Source organism: Quercus suber, unplaced genomic scaffold (genome assembly GCF_002906115.3).
Source record: "Quercus suber isolate HL8 unplaced genomic scaffold, Cork oak 2.0 scaffold_668, whole genome shotgun sequence".
Lineage (NCBI taxonomy): Eukaryota > Viridiplantae > Streptophyta > Magnoliopsida > Fagales > Fagaceae > Quercus > Quercus suber.
Genome location: NW_027070109.1, coordinates 329,842 through 353,803, shown reverse-complemented (window position 1 = coordinate 353,803; position 23,962 = coordinate 329,842). Strand labels below are relative to the sequence as shown.

Here is a 23,962-nt window from a genome sequence, read left to right as displayed (position 1 = left end):
ATCTATCCTCCAGTTCTTAAAGCATCAATACATACCTTAAGAGTCTGCCACAATGATCACATTCTGCAATTTCATCTCTTTAGAAATCTAAATGCTCCAAAAAATAGCCTGGGCTACTACTGCTATAGGAGAAACTCACAGATGCTTCTTTGACCAACTCTAACTTTTATAATTTCCTTCTCAATCACGGAACTGCTATACAAGCTCTGTCATCATTCAGTCACAATTAAGCTTCGGAGGCTTCTTTCACTGCTTGGCTTTCATCATTAGAAACATTTCTCTTCAATGATGCAGAAGCATGCTCTTCAAAACGCTCATGAAGCTTTAAATTCCGCAGACTTCCCAAAGTCTCTTCATCCACCTGTGTGAACCTGTGTGATTGGTAAATATTATAAGCTGATCTCATAGAAAATTCTCCTTTACTATTTAAGATGCATACTGGTTTATCAGGCCTGCTTCTCAGTGGCAATGGGATTTTGATGATTACATTAAATGGTTCTTCATCAAATAAGCCTAGTAACTTATCCAAATTCCATTAATGGTCATTTGATCGAAAATCAAGTAAATTCTTCTCATTCTCATGCCTAAAACATTTAGATATGCAATAAAGTGATTCTATTTGCATGGGTAGATTACATACCAGCCAGTCCAAATTTGAAATTTCCATGGCAATTTAAGCTACTTGCAAAAGCTGATTGAATTCATTGAGAATACCAAATAACCATATGATTCTTTGCACGGGCAAATTTGGAACTTTGTTTTATATCACAATTAAAACCAATTCATTATATCATTCTATCATCCCAGCCTTTGAAATTAGTTAATTTAAGCTAATAACTACATTATACATAGCTAAACAGATGATTATATCAACCCAAGTAGATACTTAGTTATGGAACGAACCTCTCAATCTGCCTGAGTTCTTTGCAGACATCTCTATAATAAAGTTTTATATATCATAATTAAATTGAGTTCATTTTAACATCTGGGGTTTGACATTAGTTAATTCAAGCTAATAACACATATATATGACTGGATGAACCCAAGTATGTTAATATTTAGTTATAGAACTGAACCTCTCAATCCGCCTGAGTCCTTTGGTGACATCTACCATAGTTGGCCTTCTATGTGGATCTTCCTCTGTACATGTCAAGGCAAGGTCCACCACAGCCTGTAACTGCCGCTGTAAACTAGCACCTCCTTCCCCATCTGCCAAGATTGCGGGATCCACAATCTCGTTTATGCAATGACCTTGAGCACGGTTATGCATGTATTCTACTAATTAAGGTAGAACCTTCATTAATTGTCAATCGAATTATATGATAAGAGTTCTCTCCAGTTAAAAGTTCCAGAAGGAACCGACCAAAGTCATATACGTCAGTTTTCTCCATTACCTTGCCTGATGCTCTAAACTCGGGGGCGTAGAACCTGAAATTCTGCAAGACCTCATGACCTTTCACGTCAGTTTCACCCCCAGGGAGTGATACAGAATGAAACAAGTTGCACAATTTGGGAACATCATGTTCATCTAATAAGATACCGTGCACACGTATAGCCATGTGGATGACAGGTCCATGGAAGGCAGTATGGAGATAGGAAATTGCATAAGCAATATGCCTTGCAATCTTTAACCTTCTCATCCATACCATGGGTTGATTTTTTCGTTTAGTAACACGCGAGACATAAATTCGATCCATAAGAAAACCATTGGCAGCAAATTGGTACACTAAAATGGGAGATGGAGTCTCAAGACAACTCCCTATGGGATTTAACACATTACTGTGAGCACTCATCTTTACAGACATCACTAAATCATTGATGGCTAAATCGGCCCATACTTTAGAGTCTGGTAATCGCTTAACGAAAACAATTCGTGCTTCAAGAGAACCCTTGTACCAAAACCACTCCTGCTTTTCACAATAATTGTTGGTTGCTTGGCCAAGTTATTGTATCAGACAGTTAAGAAGAAACCAGTTAAGAAGAAAGTCCCAAAGAATAAGAAGCAAGAAGAGAAGAACTAAACGACACAAGCAAGCTACAAGGATATTTAAATTAGAGGCTAAACGGCATGTAGTTTTATTTGTTATTTTTACTCAGTTTGTATCTCATGTGCTATAACTGATTTTCACACGTGTTGTAACTGATTTTCATACGGGTTTGATTAGTTTGTTACTCTCTGTTTTGGGAGTTGAGGCACAGAGGTGTATATAACCTCACATCATGTACAGATTCATTTTATCACAAGATTAAGAGAAAGTTTCTCAATTCCTCTCTCCAATTTTCTCTTTCTGCATTCATAGATTTCTGTTATCTTCATCTCTGTTTTGTTACATGGTATCAGAGCTCTGAGCCCTCTTCAATGGCGTCAAATGCTCAGAATAATCAAACTACTTCATCTTCCTATTCTCAGCGAGAGCTGACTCCAATGGAAGATCCACATAGTCCATTCTTCTTGCACCATGGTGAAACACCAAGTGCGATTTTGGTTACTCAGCCATTAACTGAGGACAACTATCCTATGTGGTCGAGAGCAATGATAATGGCTTTGGATGCCAAAAGCAAGCTAGGGTTTGTTGATGGCTCTATCAATGCTTCAATGGCAATCACACCATTAGAGAAGAAAGCTTGGTCCAAATGCAATTCAATGATCTCTTCATGGATCTTGAATTCCGTTTCTCCTCATCTCACTGCTAGTGTGATTTACAGAGACACTGCATTTGAAGTGTGGAATACTCTCAAGAAACGCTTCTCTCAAGCCAATGGACCAAGAATCTCTCAACTTTAGAAGCAAATTTCAACTATGATGCAAGGTGCTGCTACGATCACAGGATTCTTCACTGATCTACAAGCTGCTTGGGATCAACTATTGAATTTCAGGCCTTTACCATATTGCTCATGTGGTAAATGTAATTGTGGTGTGAATGACAAAATCAGAGCACTTCAGCATCAAGATTCTCTTATGCAGTTCTTAAATGGCTTGAATGATTCTTATTCTCAAGTTAGAACACAAATTCTCATGATGGAGCCTAGTCCTTCTATTGATAAGGCATTTTCTTTAGTGATTCAAGAAGAAAGGCAAAGATGTTTAGGTTTCACTGTTGCTCCCTTAGTTGAATCAACTGCTCTTGCAGTCAAAAATCAAGGATTCAATCAGGGAAATTCTTTTCCAGGGAACAACAAGTATGTCAAAGGAAATAACACAAAAGGGAGGCCTATGTGTAGTCACTATGGGAAGCTTGGCCATGTTATGGAGAAGTGCTACAAATTAGTGGGATTTCCACCTGGTTACAAGCAGAGAGGCAAAGTGGCTATGGCAAATCAAGTCTTGGTTGAAGGTGATCAAGGACATGTTGATACTCCACAGGTCAATTCATTCCCTTTCACATCAGAGCAGTATCAACAACTGATTTCAATGCTCAGTTCACATGCATCTACATCTGGTGGTACCAATGATGCCTTACATTCAGCTAATTCTGCTATTTCAGGTAATACGTGTACTGCTTAGTCTGATTTTGCTTCCTTAGATTTGCACCATTCAGTTTTTGCCATTAATCCTATCAATAAAGCTGCTCATGGTAATGATGTATGGATTCTTGATACTGGAGCTACAGACCACATAGTCCACTCTTTATCTTTGTTCACACACATAACTAGTTCTATATCAACCTTTGTTCAATTGCCAAATGGTGAAAGAGTCAATGTTACACATATTGGTACAATTCAAGTCACTGCAACTTTAAAACTTGAAAATGTGCTATGTGTTCCCTCCTTTAATTTCAACCTAATTTCTGTCAGCAAATTAACCAAAACACTTTCATGTTGCCTGGTTTTTCTATCAAATTTGTGTTTTATCCAGGACCTTACTTGTTGGAAGACGATTGGAGTGGGTGAATTACATGACAATCTGTATCTGCTGCATACTACTTCAAATAGCAAATCTGTTTCAACAGCTACTTCAGTCCTTGAGTCTGTTTTTCAATCCTTTGTTAATTCTGTGTCTGAGTCTATGTCTATTCCTAGTGTTACCAAGTCCTATCTTTGGCATATGAGGTTAGGACATGTCTCTGATAATAAGGTTCATGCTTTGCATAGTTCCATTCCTGATGTACAAATTTTTAACAGTAATAAGAATTGTACTCTTTGTCCAATTGCCAAACAGAAAAGACTCCCTTGCCCATCTTTTAATCACATTTCAAATAAAGCTTTTGATCTGATTCACTGTGATGTTTGGGGACCATTTGCAAAATTCACTCATGATGGCTTCAAGTACTTCCTTACCATTGTGGATGATGCCACAAGATCAACCTGGATTTATCTTATGAAATCAAAGGCTGACACTAGACCTTTGTTGATCTCATTTTATAATATGATACACACACAATTTCATGCCAATATAAAGGTCATTAGAACTGACAATGCCCCTGAGTTTTTCTTAAAAGAGTTTTATGCAAATAAGGGCATTATTCATCAACACACATGTGTTGCCACTTCACAACAAAACTCAGTTGTGGAGAGGAAACACCAACACATTTTAAACATTGCAAGGGCTTTGAAGTTTCAATCTAATGTTCCTTTATCCTATTGGGGTGAATGTGTGCTGACTGCTGTTCATATTATAAATAGGTTACCTTCTAAAATCCTAAACCAGCAAACCCCTTTTGAAAAACTCTATGGCAGACCTCCTTCCTTTGCTCACTTAAAAGTCTTTGGCTGCCTGTGTTTTGCCTCTACTCTTACTCACAACAGACAAAAGTTTGATCCTAGATCTTCAGCTTGTGTATTTCTTGGTTACCTGTTTGGTGTTAAGGGTTACAAGTTACTTGACTTAACCACCAAAAGAATTTTTCTTTCTAGAGATGTTCACTTCCTAGAAACTGTTTTTCCTTTTGTTTCATCTAATTCTTTATCTCCTCACACTAGCATGCCATTACCTCATCTTTTTCCTTCAGTAGCTCACTCCACTCCTTCTATGTTTGATTTTTCTTTTGCATCTCCTCCTAACAATGATGCCACTACCTTTGATTCCCACATTCCCACACCCCCTTCTGCAGATTCACCTGTCTCCAATTCTGCAGATTTGCCTACTGCCACTTCTGCAGATGAAATTTCTGCAGAATTACCTATCCCCAATCCACCTTCACCTCTCATCCCTTTCACAAATACACCATCTGTTCATCTTAGGAAGTCTTCTAGAGTGTCTAAACCACCTGCCTACCTGATTGATTTTAAGTGCAGCACAGTTGTCAGTAATAATCTTGCTCCTTCTCTTTCTGCCAACAAGTCAGGTACTCCTTATCCTTTGTCCACTTATCTTCCTCAAAATTATCCACCCCTTATGCCCATTTTTATTCCTTAATCTCTACCATTCCTGAGCCTACATATTACCATGAGGCAGTCAAGGATACTAACTGGCAGGCTGCTATGGCATCTGAGATTGCTGCTTTGGAAGCAAATCAAACCTGGACCATTACCCCATTACCTCCTCACAAAAAGGCCATTGGGTGTAAATGGGTTTATAGGGTGAAGTATAATGCTGATGGTTCTTTGGACAGATACAAAGCTAGGCTTGTAGCCAAGGGTTTCACTCAACAAGCTGGTTTGGATTTCACTGACACTTTTTCTCCAGTTGCTAAACTCACCACTATCAAGACTTTGCTTGCTGTTTCTGCTGTGAGAGGCTGGCAATTAGTTCAACTTGATGTGAACAATGCTTTTCTTAATGGTACTCTCCATGAAGAGGTATATATGCAGTTGCCTTTAGGCTTTCACAGCAAGGGGGAGAATTTGGTTTGCAAGCTTCACAAGTCTTTATATGGTCTTAAACAAGCATCAAGGCAGTGGTACTCCAAGTTTTCTACAACCATTTTGAAATATGGTTTCAAGCAATCAAAATCTGATTACTCTTCATTCACCAAGAAATTTAATCAGACTTTCATAGCATTGCTTGTGTATGTTGATGACATTCTCATTGCAAGTAATGATGTTCAAGCAGTTGAAGACCTCAAAACCTCCTTGAATCTTGAGTTCAAGTTAAAAGACCTTGGTAATTTGAAATACTTTTTAGGTCTTGAAGTTGCTAGATCAGAAAAGGGAATTTCATTATGTCAAAGGAAGTATGCATTAGGGGTTCTTAAGGATGCTGGTATGGAAGGATGCAAACCCAGCAAGGTACCAATGGAGCAGAACTTGAAACTAAGTAAATATCATTTTAATCAGACTTTCATAGCATTGCTTGTGTATGTTGATGACATTCTCATTGCAAGTAATGATGTTCAAGCAGTTGAAGACCTCAAAACCTCCTTGAATCTTGAGTTCAAGTTAAAAGACCTTGGTAATTTGAAATACTTTTTAGGTCTTGAAGTTGCTAGATCAGAAAAGGGAATTTCATTATGTCAAAGGAAGTATGCATTAGGGGTTCTTAAGGATGCTGGTATGGAAGGATGCAAACCCAGCAAGGTACCAATGGAGCAGAACTTGAAACTAAGTAAATATCAAGGTGATTTATTGGATGATTCTGGGGTTTATAGAAGATTAATTGGAAGGTTACTATACCTAGCAATAACTAGACCAGATATTACATATTCAATCCATAAACTAAGTCAATTCATGGCTAAGCCTAGAAAACCACATCTTGATGCAGCATACAAAGTATTACAGTACATCAAAGGGTCACCTGGTCAAGGCATTCTTCTGTCATCAAAGTCTGATCTACACTTGAAAGCCTACACGGATGCAGATTGGGCTTCTTGTGTAGATACCAGAAGATCCACTACTGGTTTTTGTGTTTTCTTAGGTGACTCATTGGTTTCATGGAAATCTAAGAAACAATCCATAGTTTCTAGATTATCAGCTGAAGCCGAATATAGGGCAATGGCCTTGACTGTTTGTGAAATGACTTGGCTGCTAGCTTTGTTGAAAGATTTAGAAGTTGATCATCCACAACCTGGTATGCTCTTCTGTGACAATCAGGCAGCAATCCACATTGGTGAGAATCCTGTTTTCCACAAGCGTACAAAACATATAGAGGTAGATTGTCACTTGGTTAGAGACAAGGTGCAAGAGAAGGAGATTCGTTTATTTTTCACTCCCACACATACACAGGTAGCAGACCTGTTTACCAAAGCACTGTGCAGCCAACAAATGAAGTTCCTAATTTCCAAGATGAATGTGTTGAACACACATGGTTCTGAATCTCATCTTGAGGGGGAGTATCAGACAGTTAAGAAGAAACCAGTTAAGAAGAAAGTCCCAAAGAATAAGAAGCAAGAAGAGAAGAACTAAACGACACAAGCAAGCTACAAGGATATTTAAATTAGAGGCTAAACGGCATGTAGTTTTATTTGTTATTTTTACTCAGTTTGTATCTCACGTGCTATAACTGATTTTGATACGGGTTTGATTAGTTTGTTACTCTCTATTTTGGGAGTTGAGGCACAGAGGTGTATATAACCTCACATCATGTACAGATTCATTTTATCACAAGATTAAGAGAAAGTTTCTCAATTCCTCTCTCCAATTTTCTCTTTCGGCATTCATAGATTTCTGTTATCTTCATCTCTGTTTTGTTACATGTTGATCTGAGAAGGTGCGAATGGGAATAGACCTGCCGTTGCAAGAGGCAATCAGCTTCTCTAGTAACTTGCTTCCATTCTCAAAAAATGCTCTCTCTCTTTCCTTTCTTCTTTAATTAAAGAAATGATCTCTCAACCAAGTTCGCATAGCTTGAATGTGGAACGTGGAACCTTGCTCTTTTTGTGCCTGCTCTGCTCACTAGGAATTTTTAGAATAGTTCTGCAGAGGGAAGGAGGCTTAGTAGGTATTATTTATATAGAACTAGTTTTGGTATCAATGAATAAGCTAGGTATCAAAGTCAAAACATAATCAGATGGCCCAAAATCATATATATCAAATCATAGTTTAAACAAACATATATCTCGTTCAAATACATATATAAAATCATATATTTAGTAATAAAATATATTTGTGATAATTTTTTATTCTTTATTTTAAATGAATGTAGCAAAAACAATTAAATAAAATTGTAACAATTATAAACAATTTTCAGTAGTTAAAATACAGTATAAGAAAAATAAAACCAATTAGAAAAAAGTTACTTACCTCCAAAAGCCATACCAAAAGGAATTTCTCCCTAACACTTTTTCTAAATCTTTAGATTTCACCTGAAACAATTTTACAGATATCATTTATTCAATAATCAAATAATTTAAGAAACTTTAGATATCACCTAAAACAATTTTATAGGTACCATCTACTCAATAATCAAATAATTTAAGAAAAACTTATAATGGTATTTGTCTTAAGAAAAACTGCTAAAAATATCCAATAATTTCTCATTATCAACTCTTCTCATAAGGACAAAAATAGCATCAGGGGAAACTTATACTATATTTCAGAACCATCATTAATTTATATATATATATATATAAATTCTGTCTCCTCACTTCCACTTTAAGGAGCTAGAACGTGAATTTTATAAAAGCCCATTTTCCAAATTTAAAAGACTCACACGGTATCACGTGAGGTAGTTGGGTACGAACTTTTGCAAAAAGCCACTGTGAGTTATTAATATTATCGTAGGAAGCTACTGTCAATTTTCCAAGTTGCCCACTGTGTTTAATATTTTTATAACAAATTTTAGTTAACAATAAGTTGTTGGTTTTAATTTAAGCTACCACTAACATAAATTTTTTACTTATTAATAATAACTTATAACATAGAATTTATTGTAAAATTATTGTTATATTGTTGTGGACAGGAGAGAGTTGGAAAAAAAAGTTTTGTTTTTAGTTTATTATGAAGAGGGTATTTTGGTCTTTTAGGCTTTTTCCACTTAAGCAATACACATGTACAAGTCATGTGTTTCATATTTCCATCTAATTTAATAGTAAAACTAATATCGGAGTCTAAAGTATAACAATAACCATAATTTAAGATGCAAACAGTGCATTTCCATCGTTTAAGGTGTAAAGTGTAAATTAAGGCATAATTTAAGGTGGTAAAGTTTCTCTACTTTCCGCCACTAATATTTCCCTAGGAACACTTCAAAAAAAAAAAAAAATATATATATATATATATATATTTCCCTAGGAATAAAGCCCATAGAATAGGCTATACATATAGTCATATGGGGGACTCAAAAGTCAATTTGTAAAGGACACCACCTAGACCCATCTTATATACGTGTGCTCCTTTTATTTATTTTCCTTTTTTTAATCTCCTGCCACCTGCCACCCCTAGTTCTCTAACTAGGAAAATGTACTTTATCAGACAAAATCAAAGCACCCGAACACTAGCTTTTACAAAATTTTTTAATATTTTTTAAATATTTTTTTTAAGAGTGTGTTTAGTTGGAATGAAAATAGAGAGGATGAAAAATAGAAAGATAAAAATAAGGTAGAAACTACTATTTTTTACTGCCTTTTCATCTTCACGGCCAAAGACTCGTACTGTGTGGATGAGAAAGAACATAAGACTTAATTGTCTTTTTAGTTTATCCTCTACTTTAATTCTTTCAATCTAAAGCAGGACTCTTTTTACTTGATTTCTTATCTATTTTTGAAATCATGCTTTCATGCATCTGTACCTTTCTATCATACCTTCATGCATATGCATCTTTCTTTCTGCTTTCATTTTGTTTGTCTGTTTTTATTTTGTTTTGTTTTAAAAAAAAAATCAGAAAAATACAAAACAATATGTGTTTGTGTACATTGGTATTTGTGTACATCGGATGGCCATTGAAACAAAATTTTTTAAACTTTGTATCTTTTGTAGTTTAGATGAGCATCTCTATGCACAACTAAGCAAGTGAGCTTTGTAGCTTTTGTTTGTGATGAGTAAGATTAAGTTATCTCTTGTACTTAACACTCGTATCACTCTTTTTCACGGGAAGGATTAGAAAATCTTAAGAGAAAGGCATAAATAACCATCTCACCACTGTTGCCCGCTAATCATAAATGACATATGTATGTTTCGGCATAGCAAAAGTATGATGTTAATAACATTTGTGTGTTTTGGTATAGAAAAATTGGAATGTCAAATATCATTGGGTATTTCTTTTCTCTCTCTTATATGCCTATGCATGACATGCTTATCAAAAGAAAAATATGCAAAGAAAAATAAAAAGCAAAAAGATAAAAAAAAATACTTTAAATATGATTGCAAGCGTGTATTCTAGGAGATGCGGGAGTTATAAGATGTACCTCGAAGGTGATAGTCCCATTAAACAGTTATGATTTTTCTCATATCTAAAATCGTCATAACATATATATACTTATGCAATCTTGCGATGTTTTTCACACATAACACACAATATTCTTTGCTACTCTTGATACATGTGCAAGTACAATGTGATTTGGCCATCACAAGGTTTACACGTGTTAATGTATGCTCACTAAATTATTTTGACTTATTTTTGAAATATAAAATTGGTTAGACTTGTTTAGTGTGTGTGTGTGTTTTGTGATCTATGTGCTTAACTTTTTTTTGAGAGAATAGTTTTTCACATGTTTTGCATTCTTCTATTATCTTGTCATCCATAGCATTTTGTTTCATCACATTTATGTATTTATATGGATTTTCCTTGTGCCCCCTTGATCATCCTTAATCATTTTTATGTTTCTCGGGTGAAGCTTTTTAGCTTCTTGTACCCTTTGTCAATCATGACAAAAAGGGAGAGAAATTGTGATGAGATATGTGGTTTCTTTTTCAGATTCTACATGTTAGGGAGAGAAATACATTCCTCTGTATGGGGGAGATGTGTTTCATCTTGTTAGAGGAAGTGCTTACTTCCTTTTTCTTGTACACCGATCTTGTGACAATGTCTACATACATTGTGCTTATCTTTGATATATATATATATATATATGATGATGTATGTCTTCTTCACCTACCTTTACATGTATTGTTTCTTTTCTATTTTTATACACATGTTTCTTTTTACTTGTATGCAATCTATTATTTCTGTTTCACACAAAGATGCTTTAATGAGTTTTGTTTAAAGTGTTTTAGAAATACAGACTGTCAAAGTCTACTTGCCATAAACTCTCTTCTTGCAAAGTTTTTCAAGAGTTTGTGTTAGAATAGATTTTATTGTATTCAACAAATGAGTATGAGTTGAATGATTATGACTTCTCTCATATGTTCATTTGTTTGTTGTGGTTTTGTCATAGATTGCCAAAAGGGGAGATTATTAGGACATATGTGATTCACTTGTTAGAAACATATGTTACTATTTTATGTAGTTGGCTAATCCTTTGACAAAACATATTTTACTTGTAATTGGGTAGATCTAGGATATATTTAATACTTCAAGAAACATGTTGTTCAAGTCTAGTATTAAAACCATGAAGATTGGACCAAGAAACAAGTGAAGAAAAACTATTTAATGAAGCTAGACAGATAGCTTGACACCTGCGGACAGATAACTCGATAGTTGCTCGACACCTCCCGATAGCTAGGCTATCTATTGAGCTCTTTAGTTGATTGTTATCGCAATCTTGACACCTTATCGACAGCTGGTGGATCGATCGAGAAATCTTCTATCCTCTCGACAGCTCCTCGATAGCTTCTCGATAGCTGTATCTGTCGAAATTTAAAGCTCGACACCTCCTCACACCTCTAGATCGATCGAGGTTACGAGAATTCAAATTTTCATATTTGATTTTCGGTCCATGATGACATGTATGTGTAGGGTTTTTTTTTCTCACAACCCTAAACCTATATAAGACTTATTCTAAAGGCTTTCACATAAGAGAATACAAGGAGAACATATGCAAAAGGTGACCGATGCCTTATTCTCTTTGAAAGAAGCTACTACACCTTTTGCGCCTTAGGGTTTTGTAACCAAGTGCTTCTTGATCTTCATTGTTGATGAAGTGAAGAACTTTGCAGCCAATAATCTTCTTCTAGTTGGTGATTAAGTCGCGTACTAGGATCCGAGCAATTGGTTAGCCACGTACTGGGATTTGTGCATCAAAGGGTGGTGTTCATATATTGAAGAGTTCAGAGATTTTGAAGTAGTAGAAGGTTTTTGTTGTGAGTTCATCTACGGGGATTGTAGAGTCTAGAGACAAAAGTTTTGAACTAGATCTGAAACTTCTCTTTATTATAGTGGATTACTTTTCAGGAAAATTTCACCACAAGTTTTTTACTATGAAACTAGTTTGTTTCATTGGTTTTCTTGAGTCATCATATCTTGTCTTATTTACTTTTTCGCTACACATGATTTTGACATGATATTAATATTTGTTTGTTTTAACAAGTTTTATTCATAATAAATCTAATTAACAACTTGGGTTTAAAACTTGTTAATTTTATCAACCGGAGTCTAAATTTCCCAACATTTTCAATAATTTATAGATGAATTTTTTTTTTTTTTTTTGTAAAATTTAAGGATCAAAATAGTATTTTATGATTTTACAAATTTTTGTTTTAAGGGCCAATTGTAATTCAAGTCATAGTAGATGGTGAGCGAACACACTTGAGACGGTGTCATTTAAAAAAAATTAGGGAAACATAACCAATGTTCCCGCCAGAATCATTTCCCAGGATTTCAAAAAAGTCACAGTCGCATAGCAAATATCAGAGTCATAGAAATCAAATAGTATAATTCAATTCAATTCAATTTTAGAGAGAGAGAGAGAGAGAGAGAGAGAGAGAGAGAGAGAGAGAGAGAGAGAGATGGATGGTGGCTAAGAAAGCAGCTGGGACGTCGTTGGAGTCATTGATGTCTTCGTTCAACACTTGTATTGCCTAGCTTCCAGACCTCATCATTGCATGAAACACTCATTCTCTCTCTCTCTCTCTCTCTCTCTCTCTCTCGTCCAATCAGGTTCGTTCACGTCTTTATCCATGGATATTGAAGTTGTTATTGTTTGCAATTTTAGTGTACCGGACTACAAGTATAACGGATTTGTCAGCGGTGGACGCAACATTAAAGGGGATGGAGCTTCAACTCCACTCTATCAAGGACCGCTTGCGTGATGAAACCCTCGCTATTCCTAAAGCCAAATACCTCTCTCTCTCTCTCTCTGTTTCAATTTTTCTATGGCCAGTTGCTGAATTAGGGTATTGTTCATAAAATTGAAGATTTTTTTTTTTTAAAAATTTTTAAAAATGGTATCAAAATTTTGGAATTCAAGCGGTTTGATTGTTTGAGAAANGTTTTTGAGGTTTTTCTTTTTTTTTTTTTTTTTTTTTTTTTTTTTTTTTTGAGGGAAAAGTTATGTGAGTGTTTTGTCGAGCACTTCTTCAATTCTTCATATATTCTTACTTTAATTTTGTTAACTTAAAGTACATAAAGTGAGTGGACGTGTGATGAATTGATGATAAATTAATTGGTGATTTTAGCATAGTTTTTCTCCGGAAAGGTTATTAAAGAATTATGAGGTTGTTTTTGTCTTTTAGAGTTCTTATGGAGTTCTTCTCTACATTATTTGGCCATGTTTTTCTTATTGTTATTTCAAGACTTACTGGATATTTTATGGTCTATTGTTTTACAGGCCTTCACAAGACACTATTAAAAGATGTTTCATTTTTTATGATTCTTCACTGATGTGTAGGCTTTGAGGTTAGTACTATTCGGCTTCGTTCTTCTCTACATTATTTGTCGTAATAACAATGCCAATAACAAGATGCTAAAGAAGAATTACCATACTGATGTGTAGGCAGAGGAGATTAGCGTGAGAAGGAGAGAGATCGAGAGAGAGTAAACTAATTTTGGGTGCAAGGGATTCTCTCAAAACGACATGTTTTAGGTTAGGATTTTTACTCTCCTTGCAATACACGTCCGTGCTTTCTTAAGTCTTAATACAAGTTGCAGCAAGTAATATATTAAGTCTTAATACAAGTTGCAGCAAGTAATATGTTAAGTCTTGGATTATCGTTTAGCAAAAAAAAGTCTTGGATTATCAGATTATGTGTTAATTTTCTTCTCCATGTGTTGGTTTACCAATGAGAAATTAAATTTATGTGGTAGATTTCAAGAATAGGATTGTTTGGTCACAATCTAAATGACCCCTAATTAATTAATTAATTAGCCAAGTTATTAATTAATCAATTTAACATGCAAATACGTGGAAGCACAAACAAATCACCAAATACTAAATATGCAGTGGAAAAAAAATAAATGACACGGTGATTTGTTTACGAATGGGGAAAACCCTAACGGCAAAAACCCCACCGGGTGATTTTCAGGTCACCACTCCCGAAACTCCACTATTATCAAATCAAGCAGTTACAAGAAAGGAATCCCAAGTACCTTACCAACCTACAGTTGAACCCTTACCCCAATACCCAATTGGACTTGATCTGTAGTGACAGTCTCCACCTTTGATGCACGGCTCCCAAGTACGTGACTAACCAATGCGCGGATCCAAGTACGCGACTTCAGAACACCAACTTGAGGAAGAATGGTTGGCTGCAAAGTTCTTCAGTTCATCCACATGATGAATAGACTCAAACAAACCATGCCTTTTCAATTTGCATCAAGTGTTACATGTCCTCAATTAATAAGCTGTGAGTCCTTCAACGTTTTGTTTTGGTTTTTTTTTTTTTTTTTTTTTTTTTTTGAGGGCGGTGAGTCTTTCAATGTTGGTTTCCTATTTTTTTACAACTTCAAGCAAAAAAAAAAAAAAAAAATCCATGTTTTAAGTATTTTAATAATATGCCGGCTATGTTTTACATTAATTTTTTTTTAAAATGTTTTAAGTTTTTTTATTCCTAAAATTTTGTCTATTATTTAGATATTATTTAGAAGTAATTCTTTCCATGATTTTATAATTTTATATTTAAAGAAAAGAGGAAAAAAAATAAAAACCCACATTTTATATATTTTTACCCAAGTATTTTTATTTATTAAGGCTTGGGTTCAAAAAAATAATACATGCACCAAAAAAAATTACATTGCTGGATATTAAACTTAGAGAATAGGTGGACTCCTCAAATGGTATTTATTTATATAAATAAATAAATTAAAAAGAAAAAAGAAAAGAGGCTCACCTAGAGATCGATTCCAATGTTGCACAATATCTAGAAGCAAAGTTGGCAATCACATTTAAGATCCTCATGTCATTTGTTCACATTGCATAGTGGTGCAAGCAAGAGAGAAGTGTGTGGCGTATTTCATTGGGAAATTAATGATCTATTAGTCTAGGGATGACTATTTGAAATGTTTTGGATCAATTTTCAAAATCCAAAACCAAAACAACAGTGTAAATTTTTGGTGTTAATCTAAATTCAAATACCCATCTTACCTTTTTTTAGTTATTTTTATGGATTTTTTTTTACTAAGTGACTATCTTTTAAGATAATAACTTCATATATAACTCCCATTAAAATATTATTAAGAAAAATAAATTAATAACATGAAGCCTTTTCTATACAATTTTTGTTTTAATACCCTTCAATAGTTGGGGGAGGGAAATTTCAACCAATTGAGCTATTATTTAAATATATATATATATATTATGCCTAAAATATTGTGTTTACATATTTTTAGTGTCAGACCATTGCAACTCAAAAATAAGGGTGAAATATTATTTTGCAAAACTTTTATATAACAAAAATTTATAATTTACTCCAATGTTTGCAAGTTTAAATACACCCTATTTGGACTAAAGAATAATTATTGCGCTAAATATGCATATATGTGCAACTAACACAATTATTTTTGTCTATTTTAATGCAAAAAAGAGTTCGGAAAATACACTGATGACTCGTACTAATGACGTAGAATGTCGTCGAGAACTACAAAGATATTATGATCGATGTAGTAGACAAATAGAAGACAATGAAAGCAGACAAATTTGATTGGCAAGATATCGTGCCAATTATGCAAGACGAAGACAACAAACTTTAGGTGGTGATATTACATTAGCGGGAAGTCCAACAAATTTAAATGAAGACGTTGTGCATTCTAATTCAACATCATCATGCGTATCACTAATACCACCTAATCGTGAGGCTACACCAAGTTGTTGTCTTACGCATATCCGTAACTTGGCACGAAATATGCTAGTTGAGCAAAATGCTATGCAAGAAACTAATGGTGAGATCATAATTTTGTACCTTTTAAAAAATATTCATTGCTTGGACTAGGATTATTTTGGGGAAAAATATAAATTTTGGCATGTTAGTTTTATGTCAGAGGCTCTTCTATATTTTGGGTAAGGTTTAATTTAAAGCATCCATTATAATTTCGAATCACTACATTTTCCAATTACCAAAAAAAAAAAAAAAAAAAAAAAAAAAAAAAACTATAGTTGTGTGATGAAAAATTATTTCATTACACATAATACTCATCACACCCTGAGTTTTTTTTTTTTTTTTTTTTTTTTTGTTATTGGAAAATGTAGTGATCCAAAATTATAATGATGCTCTAAATTAATTGTTACCCAAAAAATAGAAAAGCCTCTGAGCACGCGCGTGAGGCTAGTAATAATAATACGAGCAGATTAATCCACTCATATACGTCGCACAATATTGGCATGATATAATTATAACCATCTTTGTATATAATGCGTGGTGCAAATGCAATGCGTGGTTGAAAGGCAGCAGTTATTAGGAACAAAAATATGAAACAATAGCTTAAAATAAGGACAAAAATATGGAAAATATGAAAATTTATTTAATTTATAATGTAAATTTTACTAGCACAACATAAACCAATAATTTTCTTCAAAATAATAAACTTCAAAACAACTTGAAAATCTATCAAAAAGTATATTAAATTATTAATGTAAAAAGTATATTTGGAATTATTGAATCTCTTACCACAGTTCTAATTAAGAATTCTAAAGGTATGTTTGGTAATTGTTTTTTCCCTTTACTTTCTGTTTTCAAAACAATTTTTTATTTTTGACATTAAAAAGCTTGTTTGGCAATCCAAAATAGAAAGCAAACAAAAACTGTTTTCAAATCAATTTGTGAAGTAATTTGAAAATAGNAAAGCAAACAAAAACTGTTTTCAAAACTCAATTTGTGAAGTAATTTGAAAATAGGCAAAATGCTATTTTCAATTTCTAGTTTTCAAAAGCCAATTAAAACACGCCTCTGATTTAATGAATCCATCTCATTTAATGAGTTAGTGTCAGGGATCGAATCCTAGTAACATCATATTTCAATATTTTTTTCTTTAGAAAACTCTTCTTTTTATTTTTCCTCAACTAAACAAACATGTTTTTGATTTAAAAAATACTAGAAAATTGTTTTTTCTTTCTGTAAGAGCAAGATTTGAGTCCCAAGCCCAAATGGTTTTGGATTAAGGCCCAAAGAGCCCGATACAATGAATTTGTAGAGAGTGGGCTAGAAACTAGGCTTTAATGAAGTGGACAATGCTCACTTTGGACTAAGGATGGTAAGAAAGCAAGGAAAAACAATAGCAAAACAAGTGTTGGGCAATGAAGTTCTTCCTCGGCAATGTCCGAGGAGAATAGTTCTTGAAATCTCTATTTCTCTTAAACTAGGTTACAATTATAGTTCTCAATGCTACATTGTTTTTCCACAGATTCTTCGATCCCCCCTGTAATGGGATTTCTCTCCTTTATATTACCCTCCTTAATTCTATCTCCACCTTCCATGTGTAGATCAAATGGCCGACTCTTATCCTTGTCCCATCAACACCTTCCTAAAGCTTTTATGGCAGTTGTAAGGCTGAACATCACTATTCAGGTATCACTTCCACATTAATGCGGCTAGAGCGTTAGCTATAGAGCCTTTAATACGGTGGTAGCAGCTTTCCCTTAGATATTTCTTACCTTCCCCTTCATCTTATTCCTTCTTGATGCTTGTCCTTTCCATTAGAACTGCCTAGAATGTTGCCGTTGACAGCACGTCAGCCCTTCTGACCTCTACTCTATTAAGTCAAGGATGCATTTGTCCTCGGACCACCTTTTTGAACCTTTATGACCAACCACCTTCCTCCATTCACTAGCCGTACCTCTATATCAATGTTCCCTTGTCCTCGAACTACTAAGTGTCCTTGGACAGAGCCCAAGGCCCAATATACATTTTTGGGCCTATCCTTCCTACAATAGCCCCTTGAAATTCTCCTCTTTTGCTCATCAAAATAAAAAATGAGGATTTTGATATTATTGCAATTACCCTAATCTTACCATACGTCATCTCTGTCCGTGCAAGCGTCTTTTCAACTGTTCGATGTACGCTGCTGACATTTCGGCAACTGGGATGCGCTTGCATTTAATTTCTGCTGCTCCATGCTCCCCACACTCTACGGCACAATGAAGATTGAATGGCTGGAGATTTTATGGGGATTGGAGCGGGAATTTTCCTACTTACTTTTCCCACTCATATATATAACACCTAAAAGCTTCGACTGCTTACATACTTGAAACAAGTCATTAACCTGACAATAGGTTCTTTAGGCCTTCCCTTTTGATCTGAGATAATGGTAAACCATACATTGGCTTACAACAAATTTTTTTTTTTTTATCCATTTATTAGAATATTATAGTAGTGATAGGTGTTAGTTTACCTAAGGCATATGGTCCGAGGAGCCAAGCATGGCCAAGGTTTTATTTGATACTTAGAAAAATGATAAGAAGTATTAATTTACCCAAGGTAAGTGGTCCGAGGAGCCAGGCATGACCAAGGTTCTGTTTAACATTTAGACAAATAATAAGAAGTATTAATTTACCCAAGGTATGTAGTCTGAGGAGTTAAGCATGACCAAGGTTCAGTTTAATACTTAAACAAATAATAAGGAATATTAATTTACCTAAGGTATGTGTTTCAAGGAGCTAGACATGACCAAGGTTCTATTTAATACCTAGGCATATAATAAGAAGTATTTGTTTACCTAAGGTATGTAGTCCGAGGAGCCAAGCATGACCAAGATTCTGTTTAATACTTAAACAAATGATAAGGAGCCTTAATTTACCCAAAGTATGTGGTTCGAGGAGTCAGGCATGACCAAAGTTCTGTTTAATACTTAAACAAATGATAAGGGGCATTAATTTACCCAAAGTATGTGGTCCGAGGAGTTAAGCATGACCAAGGTTCTGTTTAATACTTAACAAATGATAATGAGTATTAATTTACCCAAGGTATATGGTCCGAGAAGCTAGACATGATCAATGTTCTGTTTAATAGTTAAACAAATGATAAGGAGTATTAATTAACCAAGGTATGTAGTCTGAGGAGCCACGCATAACCAATGTTCTATTTAATACTTAGGCAGATAATAAGAAGTATTTATTTACCCAAATTATGTGGTCCAAAGAGCCAGACATGACCAAGGTGGTTCTATTTAATACTTAAACAAATGATAAGTAGTATTAATTTACCCAAGGTATGTGGTTCGAGGAGCCAGACATGATCAAAGTTCTGTTTAATACTTAAACAAATGATAAGGAGTATTAATTTACCCAAGGTATGTGGTCCAAGGTGTTAGGCATGACCAATGTTCTGTTTAATACTTAGACAGATAATAAGAAGTACTAATTTACCCAATGTATGTGGTTCAAGAAGTCAGGCATGACCAAGGTTCTATTTAATATTTAAACAAATGATAAGGAGTATTAATTTACCCCAAGTATGTGGTCCGAGAAGCTAAGCATGACCAAAGTTTTGTTTAATACTTAGGCAGATAATAAGAAGTATTAATTTACCCAAGGTATGTGGTCTGAGTAGCCAGACATAACCAATGTTCTATTTAATACTCAGAAAAATAAGAGGTGTAATGCATAATGTCATGAACAAAAATATAGCAGAAAAGACTTTCATTAATAATAATATCTTCGTAGCTTATTTACATTCCAGGGGCGTGGTTCAACATTTTCATCTATATCTTCCAGGTAATACACACCTATTCCAGCTACTGAGGTAATACGATATGGCCCTTCCTAGTTGGGCCATAGCTTTTCCCATGCTGTGTTCTTTACAGTACCTAAAACCTTTCTTAATACCAAATCTCCAAGCACAAATGGCCTTAGCCTTACATTTAAGTCATACCTTTGCTTGAGCTTTTATTGATAATACGACAATTGAACCATTACATTTGCTTTTTACTCTTCAATCAAATATAAACTCTTCTCTAATAACCTGTCATTATCGTTCAGAGTGAAAGAGCTTGTCCTCAGCATCAGGAATCCGGTCTCCAAAGGAATTACAGCCTCGGCCCCATAAGTCATTGAAAATGGGTTTATTTTGTTGACCTTCGAAGTGTAGTGTGATATGTCCAAAGAACATAGGGTAGGTCTTCTGCCCATTTACCCTTAGTATCATCTAACCTCTTTTTGAGTTCATTTACTATGAGTTTATTGACAGCCTTAACCTGTCTATTTCTTTATAGGTAGGCTGGAGTTGAATACCTATTCTTAATACCCAAGTCACAATAGTACCTCCTGAAAGCTTTGCTATCAAACTGAAGACCGTTGTCCGAGATGAGGGTATGAGGGATCCCAAACCGAGTGACAATATTTTTTCAAATAAATCGCTAGGCATCCACGTCCCTGATATTTGCTAATGGTTCAGCTTCAACCTACTCGGTGAAGTAATCTGTGCCAACCAGCATCCATCTCTTATTCCCTACTGCCTTAAGGAATGGTCCTACGATATCCAAACCCCATTGAGTAAATGACCAAGGGCTAGATAGAGGGTTGAGTACACCCCCTGGTTGATGAATATTTGGAACAAATCTCTGACATTAATCACACTTCTTCACGTATTTTTGTGCTTCTTTCTGCATGTTCGGCCTCCAATATCCCTGTGTGAGGGCTCTGTGATACAATGATCTGCCTCATATATGACTTCCACAAATCACTTCGTGTAACTCTTCTAGGAGTGGTTTTGCTGCTTTAGGATATATGCATAGCAAATATGGCCCAGAAAAAGAGCGTTTGTACAACTTTTGATCCTCGGACAGCTAAAATCGAGGAGTCTTTCTTCACACTTTATCAGCCTTGGCCCTCTCCTCGGGCAAGATACCCTCCTTAAGGAATAGTACAATAGAATCCATCCAGCTAGGTGCCACCCTAATTTGATGAATCTGGACATTTCCTTTCTTTATCTTAGTAGGTTTACATAAGTCCTCAACAAGAATAACTCGAGGTAAGCTCTGCACCGAGAAGGTTGCGAGGGTGGTAAAAGAATCAACATGCGTATTTCTGCTCCTAATGATTTGCAGTAAGGTGAAAGACTCGAACCTTGATTGCAAGCGCTTAACCTGATTCAAATACTCTTGCATTCTGACATCTCTGGCCTTCAACTCTCCCTTTACCTGGCCTACAATCAATCTCGAATCTGAATACCTCTACTATTTTTCCTTCTATTTTCTGAACCATAGTCATTCCTACCAACAGAGCTTCATATTTAGCCGCATTATTGGTGGTTGAGAAATCCAACCTTAAGGATTTTCAATAATGATCTTCTCAAGAGATATTACAACTAGCCCTACTCCAAATCCTCTCTGATTTGCTACACCATCTACGAATACCCTCCAGGATAAAGGTTCTTATAGGGAGACCACGCCAATTGACTTTCCATCCATGTTCTACTTTTCTCCTTCCTCTTCCAATATGGATTCAACAAACTCGGCCACTAAATATGTGAAAACCTGGCCCTTGATAGAGGTGCAAGGCATATACCTGATATCAAAAGCCCCTAGAATCATACCCTACTTGGCAATCCTTCTTATGTAATTAGCTCTTCGAAGTAGTGATTGAAGCAGAAGTTCAGTTAAAACAACAACTGTGTGAGCTTGGGAGTAGTAAGGGAGCTTACACGTAGCATGCACCACTGCCAAAATAGCCTTTTCAAATGGAAGGTAATGCACCTCGGCCTTATGCAGTGACTTGCTCACAAAGTAAACTAGACTTTGTACTCCATTGTCAACTCGTATCAATACTAAGCTTAACGCATGGGAGGCTACAGCAACATAAGCAAACAAGACTTCCTCTTTCTTAGGTCGGGACATAATAGGTAACCAAGAAAGGTATTCCTTCAACTGTTGGATGGCCAGGGCACACTCATCGGTCCACTCAAACCCCTTCCACTTATACAACAACCAAAAGAGAGGCCTACATCTGTCTATTGACTGAGAGATAAATCGATTTAAAGCAGCAGTTATCCCTGTTAACTTCTGGACTTCTTTGGGATTTCGAGGAGGTTGCAAATTGTTAATTACCTTAATCTAATCAGGGTTGACTTCAATCCCACGATGAGTGACCATGTAACCCAAAAATTTACCTGAGCCAATGACAAAAGAATACTTGGAAGCATTGAGGCACAGTTTGTGCCTCCTTAGTATTTCAAAAATACTCCCGAGGTCTTCCACATGCTCGGACACCACTTTACTCTTCACCACCATATCATCTATGTAAATCTCGATATTTTTGCCTAATTATGGCTTGAACATTCTAATCATCATTCTCTGATAGGTAGACCTTGCATTCTTCAATCCAAAGGGCATCACCTTGTAGTGATAATTACCAGTAGGAGTAACAAAAGTTGTCTTCTCCTAATCACCCAAAACCAAAGGTATTTAATAGTACCCTTGAAAGACATCTAAAAAGCTCATCTGAGGATGGCTTACAGTTGCATCCATTAACTAATCTATCCGAGGCATGGGGAAGGAGTCTTTTGGGCAGGCCTTGTTCAAATTTGTGAAGTCCACATATACTCGCCACTTTCCACTCTTCTTCTTCACCACCACAGTATTGGCCAATCACTCAGGATAAAACACATCTTTAATAGCCCCAGCTCGTTTAAGCCTGATCACCTCCTCTTTGATGGCATCAGAATGGTTCTTAGATGAGTGCTGAGGTGGTTGCTTTTTGGGGATGACAGATGGATTACCATTCAAATGATGGCAAATGAAACTTAGGTCCATCCCAGGAGCTTCATAAGCATCCCATGCAAATACATCAATATTTTTCCAAAGAAAGACTATCAACTCCTCCTTCTCCCAAGGAGGTAGTTGGACTCCAACTCGAAAAATTTCTCCTTATCATCAATAACAATAACTCTTTCTAATCCCTCACACTTTGCCCCTTCCATCACCATACCCGTGGGTAGCATTGACATCGTTAATTGCTATAAGTCCTGTTCGGCATGCGCCGAAGACTCACCTCCAGCCTGATGTCTAATTGCAGCTACCAAGCATTGCCTAGCTATAGACTGGCTCCCAACTAGCTCCTCGACTCCATCCCCTGATGGATATTTCACCTTTAAGTGTAGGGTGGAGGAAACGGCCCTCAGGGCATGAAGCCAGGATCTTGCTACAATTATAATGTAAGGAGAATAAGCATCCACTATAATGAAGTCTACCTCCACCACTTCTGAACCTGCTTGCACGGGTAGTCTAATCTGGCCCCTTGGAATAACAACTTTTCCATCGAAGCCCACCAAGGGTGAATCATAACATACTAGATCTTCAGGTTTCAATGTTAGTCCTTCATACAAATCGAGGTACATGATCTCTACATCGCTGCCATGATCTACCAACACCCTCTTCACATCATACCCTTCTATCCTGAGGGTGACTACTAGAGCATCATTATGTGGCTGCAAGGTTCCAACTTTGTTGTCATTAGAAAAACTCAAAACTGGTGGGACCTCCATCCTACCCCTCTTCGACTCAGGGTTAGAGTCCTCAGCGGGAGGCCAAGCCACAGACATCACCTTAGAGGGATGAGAACCGGTTCTTCCTAGAGCAGCAAGGATAACATTAATTGTGCCTAAAGGTAGCCTTGAAGAAGTATATCTTTGAGATGCCGATCCTGCCTAGTCCCCTTGCTCATTAGGCAGATATAGAAATTGCTTTAACTTTCCATCTCCAACCAGCTGTTCCAGATGACTCCATAAAGTTTTGCAATCTTCTGTTGTGTGTCCTCGCTCCTAGTGGTTTTGGCAATGAAGGTTTTGGTTGTGCTTCATAGGGTCTCATTCCATCTTATTTGGCCATTTAAAATATGGCTCATTCTTT

The 23,962-nt window shown here is 35.8% G+C and overlaps 2 protein-coding genes across 2 annotated transcripts; both read right to left on the bottom strand.

Annotated features, from left to right (window-relative positions):
• Positions 1–226: 226 nt before the first annotated feature.
• On the bottom strand, positions 227–21,223 carry LOC136064335 (serine/threonine-protein kinase ZRK1-like). Its single transcript, XM_065765966.1, has 6 exons — positions 20,930–21,223; positions 8,119–8,180; positions 7,570–7,681; positions 1,295–1,907; positions 1,077–1,209; positions 227–371 (listed from the first exon to the last, which is right to left on the bottom strand). Exons 1-6 carry the CDS (start codon positions 21,221–21,223, stop codon positions 227–229), a joined length of 1,359 nt encoding a protein of 452 aa, XP_065622038.1.
• A 1,479-nt stretch (positions 21,224–22,702) lies between these two features.
• LOC112023871 (uncharacterized) lies at positions 22,703–23,655 on the bottom strand. Its single transcript, XM_024056493.1, has 2 exons — positions 23,106–23,655; positions 22,703–22,980 (listed from the first exon to the last, which is right to left on the bottom strand). The coding sequence occupies exons 1-2, from the start codon at positions 23,653–23,655 to the stop codon at positions 22,703–22,705; spliced, it is 828 nt and encodes a 275-aa protein (XP_023912261.1).
• Between the last annotated feature and the right edge of the window lie 307 nt (positions 23,656–23,962).

Excerpts from the sequence above, each read along its gene's own strand:
- LOC136064335 (XM_065765966.1), bottom strand. The coding sequence starts at position 21,223 with ATGCAAGAGTATTTGAATCAGGTTAAGCGCTTGCAATCAAGGTTCGAG. Across the intron at positions 7,682-8,118 it reads TTTTGGTATGGCTTTTGGAG|AAGAAAGGAAAGAGAGAGAG; the intron begins GTAAGTAACTTT and ends CTTTAATTAAAG. Across the intron at positions 1,908-7,569 it reads GCACCTTCTCAGATCAACAT|GAGTGGTTTTGGTACAAGGG; the intron begins GTAACAAAACAG and ends TGTGAAAAGCAG.
- LOC112023871 (XM_024056493.1), bottom strand. The coding sequence starts at position 23,655 with ATGTCTGTGGCTTGGCCTCCCGCTGAGGACTCTAACCCTGAGTCGAAG. Across the intron at positions 22,981-23,105 it reads AATTAGACATCAGGCTGGAG|GAGAAATTTTTCGAGTTGGA; the intron begins GTGAGTCTTCGG and ends ATTGATGATAAG.